General features: G+C 31.0%; 1 protein-coding gene across 1 annotated transcript; it reads right to left on the reverse strand.

Moving 5' to 3' along the window:
• LOC107623864 (short-chain dehydrogenase cctT) lies at positions 5,384–9,476 on the reverse strand. The gene is made up of 3 exons (XM_016326257.2): positions 8,845–9,476; positions 7,854–8,013; positions 5,384–5,859 (listed from the first exon to the last, which is right to left on the reverse strand). The coding sequence occupies exons 1-3, from the start codon at positions 9,191–9,193 to the stop codon at positions 5,523–5,525; spliced, it is 846 nt and encodes a 281-aa protein (XP_016181743.1). The 5' UTR covers positions 9,194–9,476; the 3' UTR covers positions 5,384–5,522.

Raw genomic sequence — 9,900 nt, forward strand, 5'->3', positions numbered from 1 at the left:
GTATATTTTTATATTTATAAAATATCATATTTAGAATCTTTATATGTTTAACTTTGTATTATTTATAATTTTATATATTATTATTTTATTATAATTCAGTTATTTTGATTGAACTGGTTATATATAAATCAATGACTAAATGGTTGGATAACTGATTTGATTTTTTGAGCTTTGATTAAATATGATTTAGAATATGCACCCTAGAGAAAATTTGGATGACGTAACTGGCATGTGAGGTGGTAATCACCAATGATGTAGATATTGGCTCTACTTTGGTAGCTCATGGAGAGGGGAAAGGGTTATTGACCCGATTTCATGAATGGACTAAAATTCCAACCCATCGGTCAAGGGCCACCAATGGACACTTTATTATCCATAAATTTCTTGGCAACTAACCAACTTAGATTTGTAATGAACAAAAACAAAACACCCAACTTAAATTTATTTAGTAGATAATTCTTGAGTAAATGTTAGAGAATTCGAATTTCGATATGTACATATTACATACAACAAGTTAGTAATTTATTGACTAATAATAAATCTTTAAATATCATGAAAAAACAAAAAAAAAAAAGTTTTCGACGCCTAAACTTACTCTTGATCAACACACTTTATTATTCTTAGAATTTAGATCGATGATTGAATGTTTAGAGTAAATTTTATTTTTTATATAAATATTTTATTTTTGTCTAAATATTTTAAATAGATTCAATAGTGTCCTAATATTAAATGTGAAAAAAATATTTAACATCATCCATTAAAAACATAATTAGTTAAACAATTATTATTAATTTATCTATTATCAGTTTACATATTGTCACTATATTGACATCGTTGTCCACCTATTTATTCAAGTAAATCCTATTATCTTCTAACGTAGACATTATTAAATTTGCCCTTATTTTTGAATTCAAATACTAATGATGTTAAGTATTTCACATATTCATTGAAATTATTTTTTGAATAAAGATGAAGTATTATCTTGATCTTTAATATTTAAGCCAAATTTTAATTTGATCTTTAATGTTTCGAATATCTTATTTTTATTCTAAAAAATTTTAAATAAATTTAATGTTATGCTATTATTAAATTTGATACGAATAATTAATAGAACGATTGACATAGACATTAACAACATTATTGTTAACTTATATCTTCTTCCGTATATTAAAAAAATATAACCAAAATTTTTTAATAGCATTTGTTGACCTCCTTGCAAAAAAAAAAAAAGATTTCAAATCATATTAATCAATCATCAAGTTCCATAATCAAAGAAAAAATTTTTTATTGGAGAATAAATTTTACTTATTTACCAAAATCAAATGTTATTAGGTGTTTAATATGCTAATTGTTCATGTTAAAGTGTGCGATAACATTGTACACGTTTAAAATTTTTTGAGACTGAAATAAGAAATTTAAAATTTTTTAGGAATGAAATAAGATGTTGGAAGTGTTAGGAACTAAATTAGAAGTTGGTCTAAATATTAGAGACCAAAATAATACTTTACCCTTTTGAATAAAAATAAGGATATATCTCTACAACTAAGTAATTTACTTAACCAAGTCCAACAAAGTCATTTGCATACACGCACGCACGTTCTTCACCCCTCTTGTTGCGTTTTCTTCTTCTATTTCTTCTTCTTTATTTTTCTCTTTCGTTATCATTATTACCACCACACCACAACACCTCCTCCTCTTCCTCCTTTTTTTTTTCATTGGAATTTCTGCTCCTCTTTCCTTTATCGTCATTGTCACTACCACTACCACCACCTCCATCTCCTTCTCCTCTTTCTTTTCTCATTTGAATTTTTTTGATCTCTTCCTTCTTTTTTCTCCTCCTGCTTTTGCTCCTCCTCCATCATCATTATTATCATCATCATCATCATCTTCTTATATGTATAACAGAAAAAAAGAAAGAAATAAGGAAAAAAAGAAGAAAAAAATACATTAAAGAAGATATTTTTGTGCTTTTGTAACAATTTCAGTGTAAAAACTAAGAAAATTATGTGTTATTGTTAAGAAATTTCGGTATATTTGTATTCTGATAAGTTCTGCATAATTTAAAACTCTTTCTCTTCTTCCTCCTCATCTTGTGCTTCTTCTTCTTTTTTTCCTTCTTGTTTTACCTTCTTAAGTTTCTTCTTGTTTTACTCTCTTAACAAGAATACAAACAAAAAAAAATATCAAACAAAGAAGAAGAAAAAACACATAATGCAACAAAATTATTAGGAAGAGGATGAACTTACATTCATTCAACTAAAAAAAGAAAGAAATAAAGAAAAAAAAAAGAAAAAATGTAGCATTAAAGAAAATATTTTTGTACATTTGTAGCAAAATTTCGGTGTAAAAACTAAGAAAGTTATGTGTTATTGTTAAGAAATTTCGGTATATTTTTATTTTGATAAGTTCTGCATAATTCAAAACTCTTCCTCTTTCTCCTCTCATCTTCTGCTACTGCTTCTTCTTCTTCATATTCTTCTTATTTCATTTTCTTATAATTCTTCTTGTTTCATTCTGTTAAGAGAAATGAAATTAAAAAAAGAAGAAAAATCAATGCTGTAAAATTATTAGGAAAAAAAGGAGAAAAAGAAAAAATGCAGCAACATTAGCAACAATAAAAAAACAATGATAGAGAGAAAACACGCAAACAAAAAGAAGGAACACGAAGAAGGAGATTAGTCTTTGTTTGTGTGTTTATTTTCGAACTGAATTTATGTCTCGCAATCATTAAGTAATTTTGGTGCATTTCTGAATTAATTGATGTGAATTCTGGGTTTAATTTCAGAGTTAATTGATGTGCATTCCGAAAATAAGCTCAGACCAAAAGTGTACCTTATTTAGATCCAGAATACACTGAAATTAAATCTATAATACACCGAAATTACTTAACGATAACTCTATTAAAAAATTGTGTCACAATTAAAAAATAGTTCTAGAAGGTTTAGAGAAGGGAGAGGGGGGGTTTAAATCTATAGCCTTCTTTAATTTTGAATTATTAAGCCTTTTATCAGAGAACTTTAAACCTGATTTCTATTGATCTGCGCAAGCGAATAAATCAGGAGACAATTTCATTTTGTCTCATAAAAAACCAGAAAATAAAACTAAAACAGAGAGGAAGAAGAAGAAGATGACACAGTCATATATCCTAGTTTAGTTGCCTTGTACAATGCAACCTACATCCAGTCTCCACCACAATATTGGTGGAATTTTCACTATAATCCAAGTAATACATACACGAATTCCCTAGGACTCAACTCAATCCTATCTGGGCACACAAGTTTCAACTCAAACTTGACTTGGATATGCTAATACCTAGACGCACCACACTAAGTGCTTACTCAACTTAGCAAGAAATATCTCTCAAGTATATGACACAAGACAGAAAATACAACAGAAAGAAATCTGAAATCACTCTTGGCTTTTCTCTCAATTGTATTACTTATTCTTTTTCACTCTATGATTTTTTTTTCAATGCCTCTCTTTCTTGCCTTTTACCTCTCAAAGAAAATACAGAAATATATATGTTAAAACTAAAATACAACATTGTAAAACATGAAGGAGATGATGAATAACAACTTTAACACTATGAACTGAACCCAACAACAGAACTCAAGACTTTGTCCTTCATCTTGGTAGAATGCTCCCTTTAGTGTAGGTGCAATACTTCCAAGACTTCAAAATCAGTAGTGAGGTTTCACTCTTTGCTTTTTCTCTCGGGTTCTCTCTCCTTGAGCTCTGATGAGAATCATTTTTCTTTTTGTATCTTCATTTGAGTCACAGCTTGAGTTCCTTCAGAGTCAACTTCTTGGACTTTGAACTATCAGCAATCATTCCTTCTCTTTTTTCAATCAACCCCAAAAATTAGGAATTTTGGAATTGGTCTTAACACCGTAGCAGACACAGCAGTAGCACCATCAACTTTTTCAATGAGCTTAACAACATCCAAACCATTAGATTTGTGCTTGGCCCCAAAAAATATTTTTGGCCATTGATATACAACAGGGATGTTCAGCCACCATTTTCTTCAATTTTTCCAAAATGGTGTTGCAAAGAGTAAGGAAGAAATGAAGAAATCAACTTGCATGCAAAAGAAAATTATTTACCTTTAACCTCTGACTTAATTTAACATACTCTTGATTAGTGTGATTTGACAACTCTCTCTCTCTCTCTCTCTCTCTCGTTTACCCGAAGTGCACAAGTGAACTTTGGCTGAGATTTGATTCAATGATGCTTAGTAGTGATTAGGCTAGGTTTGTGGATCAACACTTCATTCAACATGCTTGAGTCCGCTAAGTTTCATTGCTTTGGGCTGCTATAAAATCATTTGGGCCTACATTACTCAAATAAAATAATTAAAACTCAATTGGGTGTTTAACCCAATTACTTAATGTTTGTGATCATCATTAAATTAATTGTATTCTAAACTCAACATGTTATTTTTTGATAGATTTTGCATAACTCAAAACTCCTCTTCCTCTTCCTTTATCATTATCATTTTCTTCTTTTCTTGTTCATCTTCTTCTTATTTTACTCTCTTAATAAGAATAAAAAAAGTCAAATAAAAAAGAAAACAATACATAATGTTACAATATCAGCAACAATATCAGCAATAAAAAAATGACGACAAGGATGAAACACGCGAAGAAGAATAAATGCGAAGAAAAATGAAAAACGCAAAGAAAAAGGAGAAGAAGAAGGAGGAAGAACGTGAGATACGAACGTTGGAGGAGAAACGCGAAGAAGAAGAAGAAACACGAAGAAGAACGGCATGATTTCATGCACACGTTATATAAGTAGGTTTTGTTAGGTTAGGTTAATTTGGTTGGACTTTGTTGACAAAAAAATTTAAAGAATATTTTAAAAATAAAGCGTTTCGAATGTCTAATTAGTAAAAAAATACTTTATTTCAAAATTTATTTTGACCGGTTTTCTTCGGTAACACAAACATTTGTTTCCAATTATATTAGATGTTCATAAACACACTATCTTTTGAATGTTCAAATATCATAATCCTATTATGTCATACATTATTTTTCAACCTTGTATTCGTACCTACATCTCTCCATTAATTTGTGATGGAACTATGGCAGAGTGCAAAGAGAAAAGTTGGATGAAACAGAAATCACAAACAATTATGTTTGATTTATTGATTTTGAATACTACTGTGCTTCAAGTTATAAAGCATCACTTCATAATTCTACTGCTAATAAATAGATACATCATCCTTTTATTGGTACAAAAAACAAAGAAAGAAGTATATCGTTCCTTTAAAACTCGAGTCGAAAATTTGTTATCTAATGCACAGCTCTAGTTAGTATTAAAATCACGTTTAAATCTGAGAAAAATTAAACTTTAGTTGAACCATGTTCAAAGAAAGTTAAAATCAGCCAAACACCAACTCAAGAAAATATAAATTGAAGTACTATTCATTTATTCTCTACAATTTAAAAAACTTGGGATTGAATACAAGTTATCTAATATAAACGTAGAAGATGTATAGAACTATAGATCAAACTTTGAGTTCAGCATTTCATCGCTTTCTTCAAAATAAAGTCCCTAACACACAGCGGCAAATGGTACATGATGGCCATTGCGGTAGAGTAATGGCCGTAGGAGAACCACGCTGGTGGCTTCTTCTTCAGGATAGCGGCCACAGTGTGTTTCGCAAACTCATCATTGGGGGTTGACTTTGTTTTCTGAGAAAAATAAGCTCTATCTCGAATTGCGGCTTCAAAAGGCTTGAATAAGTCCCACTCAGGCATGTGGTCGTAGCTAGCTATGGCGGAATTTCCAATATTTGACTTGATAGCTCCAGGGACAACATTGACAACATCAATTCCAAAATGGCTAAGTTCCAATCTATCAGAAAACCAATACAATGGGAAATAAGAAAAACCGCATCGATTTGTCTGCATGTAAAGGCAAGTATAATAATAAGACAATGCATAAATGACAAACTCAACTAATAAGACAGAGCATAAAGGAAATCAACCAAATAGAAAATTGCAAAAATTGGCTGAGTTGAGCACTAAATCCCATAGTGCAGAGTCCAATCCACTATATGTTAACTTTTCCTTAGTTTCATTGCACTTAGTTTTAAGAGCATCTAACTGTGGTGTACTACTTCCAGTTTTATTAAAAATTTGAAGTATATCACTAATCTAAGGTATAAAGGGGGCCTCAAGGAAAGGCATGAACACAATATATAAAGCAACATATATATTTATTTTTGTTCTTTTCAAAAAAAATTGGATCTGTTTCCATACATTTGTGTCTCTAGTTTATTTGGACAACAGGTTGAATTAATCAAGTCTGAGAATAACACCTTTCTATTTGAAATTCTTTCCCATAGAAGCGGAAATCTATTATATCTATTATATATATCTAACTTTACAGCCAAAATGTGCCACATGTCACTTTCTCATTGCAATTAGAATCAAGTATTTCCCTCCAAAATTAAGGAATTTTCCTTACTAATTTTACAACCAAAATGTGTCACATATCACTCTCTCATTGTAATTGAAATTAATCTATTATATATATCTAATTTTACAACCAAAATATGCCACATGTCACTTTCTCATTGCAATTAAAATCAAATATTTCCCTCCAAAATTAAAGAATTCTCCTTACTAATTTTACAACCAAAATGTGTCACGTGTCACTCTCTCATTGTAATTGAAATTAAATCTTTCCCTCCAAAACTAAAGAATTCTTTCTCCCTCCTTACTAATTTTACAACCAAAATGTGCTACATGTCACTCTCTCATTGCAATTAAAATCAAATCCTTCCCTCCAAAATTAAAGAGTTCTCTCATCCTCCCTCTTCCTTTCTCTATTTCTCTTATTCCTTCAACCACTCTATCTATTTTATATATCATTATCAATATCAATATCAATGACTAATTACTAATTTACAATCAAAATGTACAACATGACATTCTTTAATTGCATTAAAATTAAAATTAAAATATTAAAATTGAAATTGAAATATACCTATATTATGTATCATTTATTACTATCTAATTTAAAAATTAAATGTGTCACATGACACTCTCTTATTTAAATTGAGAGAAAGTATTTTTTTTCAAAATTAATAAACTCCCTTCCTAAATTCTCTCATCTACTTCTCTATATAATTTGGAGAGAATACTAATGTTATAATTAAAAGTTAGAATCAAGATTCAATTGTTTTTAAAAAATTAATTTTGAGTTAATTTTATAACTATCAGTATAATTTTTTATGCTAATATTTAATTATATTTTTATATACATAGAGAAAAAAAATATTATTTTTAAATAGCAAGTATAAAAATTAATTATTTCTATTTGTGCAATAAACTTAACACCTAATTAAATGTAAAAATATACACGTTAAATTATTTTAAATTTTAGATAATGAATGTTAAAATTAATTATTAATAAAAAATTAGACTTTTTTATATAAAAATAATAACTAAAAATCTTATTATTTAATTTTTTATCTACAGAAGGTGATACCTTGATCTTCTTAGCCAGAGACTTTTGTCAATCTATGGCTTTTTTTTGTAAAAGTAGTTTGATTTTATAAATCTTTCGTGTCATGTATAATGTAATCTATACTATCAGAACAAAGTAGACCGTAATTTTAAAAAATTTATATTCTCGCAATGTTATTACGGGTAAAAATACTAGTATTTTAACTAAAGCTAAAAACACCTGGTAGAACAAAGTGTTTCAGGAAGTCATCCGAAAGAACTTTAAATCAATCAAGCAGTCCTTTGAGTTAGATTAGTCGGATTCTTGTAAGAGGGTTGGGATGCTAGTGACAAAGACCAAGAAAGCAAGCACTACAAGAGGAAAATGAATGAAACCTTAAGGTATCTGTCAAAGAATGAAGGGCAGCTTTGGACGAAGTATATGCGCCAGACCAAGGTCCAGATGCCATAGCCGTAACGCTTCCAACATTCACAATCTTACCCTGTTTCCGCTTTGCCATATGAGGAACAACAGCCTGAATCATCCTCAAGGCACCTGCATGTCCCCAATGAAATATAGAAATTTGATAAGTCCTACACAGACTGTGCTCATCTGCAAATCGTTTCCAGCACCCCCAGCATCGGTCCCCCAGGTTTTTGGTACTAAAAAGTATTAACAGATAAACAACGATCAAACAAGCAAACACTTCCCTCAACTCCAACACCAAAACCATTCAAAACAATGAACCATTTCATTCCTCTTTGGTTAAGCTTTAGATATTATTTTCCCCACAGTATCCTCTAGCCTAGCAGACTAAGGATTAATCCTTCGCGGATTAGAGCTACATTTAAGGTTTTGCTGCTAGCCAATGGTTACTGCATGCACAACACGAGCTTCAAACCCGACACTTGCTAAAGCAGATAAATAAGCTAACTAATTGACTAGGTTGGTTGGTTAAGCTTTAGATTGGAAACCTGAAATTGGATTCCTTGATTTGGAACTAATTAGTCTTATAAAATTGAAATCCTGATAGATTTAAATTCCCTTCATCAAAGGCTCAAAAGTTTTGTGATGGAATTAATTGACATTAAAAAAATAATATACCTGAACTATACTAAACTAACATATCTCTTCTCTTCCTCAGTCCTCACACTTCCAAAACAAAAGACAAAATAGTTAGAAACAAAGTATTGAACAATTACTATTAAATGCATTCCAAACTAAGAATTGAATTGAACCAAATTGAGTTGTATAATTTAATAGCAGTTAATAACACCAGATCCTATATCCACTAAAATCAATCCAACAAACACAGACTTCCGCAGTAAGAATTTCAGAAACTACAATGGAATCGAAGACACAAAGTTAGTTAGGGTTAGGGAATACCAAAGACGTTGGTTTCGTAGGTGCTCTGAATCGCAGAGAGAGGAACCTCGGGAAGAGGGCCCACACACTGAACGCCGGCATTGTTGACAAGAACGTCGACACGGCCGAAGTGGGCAATGACGGCGTCGAGAGCACGGCGAACGCTGTCGTCGGACTTGACGTCGAGCTCCTGAAGGAAGAAGCGGGTGTCGTGCTCAAGGTCCGCCATGGTGGAGCGCGACCTGCTGGTGGCGACGACAGCGCACTTGTTGGCTGCGAAGGCGCGTGCAAGCGCGTGGCCTATGCCTCCCTCGGAGCACCCCGTGATGAGTACTACCGGTTTGTTGAGGTCTTCGCGGGGATCCATCATTCAGTGGCAGTTGTGACTTGTGAGTACTGAGTATGATGATATTGCGTGTTCAAAACTTCAAATTTCGCTGATGGTGAGGTTTTGTTTTTCTATTGTGTTTATTTTTTATTTATCAATTTCGGAGTTCCATAGGTACGAATCGGGACCAGCATCGGGTGGTGTCGTTACAAAGTACAAACGATGAAGCTGCACGCATTTAACATTAATGTACTGGGTACCTAACTACCTATCCTGGAGATCGGTGTAGGGATGATAATGGAAATTTATAAATACCCTATCTATAAAATGTCAACTGTGGAAATGGAGGACATTAACTCTTCCCGAAGATAATTATAAGAATGAAAAAAGATCTTTTAAAGTGATATTGTTAGTAAAGTAATAAAGTAATGTTTTAATTATTTTTGAATTTATAACATTTATTATTTAATATTTGTATATAAAAATAGAATTAAGATTTAAAGTGATCTTTTAAGTTACAATCGAATTTTATAGTAGTTTCTGAAATTAATAATTATTGATATGTATATTAATAATTATTTCTGAAGTTGCATTCCAGAATTTAAAGTTGTTCTTTAAATATTTTTTGTCAACTAGATTCCACCAAAAAGTTCAGGTAGATTCCTTTTTAACAAGTTGGCAAAGTAGCGAATAGAAGACGTGGACGAGAAAACATTTTGTGAGCAATTTGGTTCCTGAATTAATTTTAA

This window comes from Arachis ipaensis, chromosome B10, assembly GCF_000816755.2.
Source record: "Arachis ipaensis cultivar K30076 chromosome B10, Araip1.1, whole genome shotgun sequence".
Taxonomy (NCBI): Eukaryota; Viridiplantae; Streptophyta; class Magnoliopsida; order Fabales; family Fabaceae; genus Arachis; species Arachis ipaensis.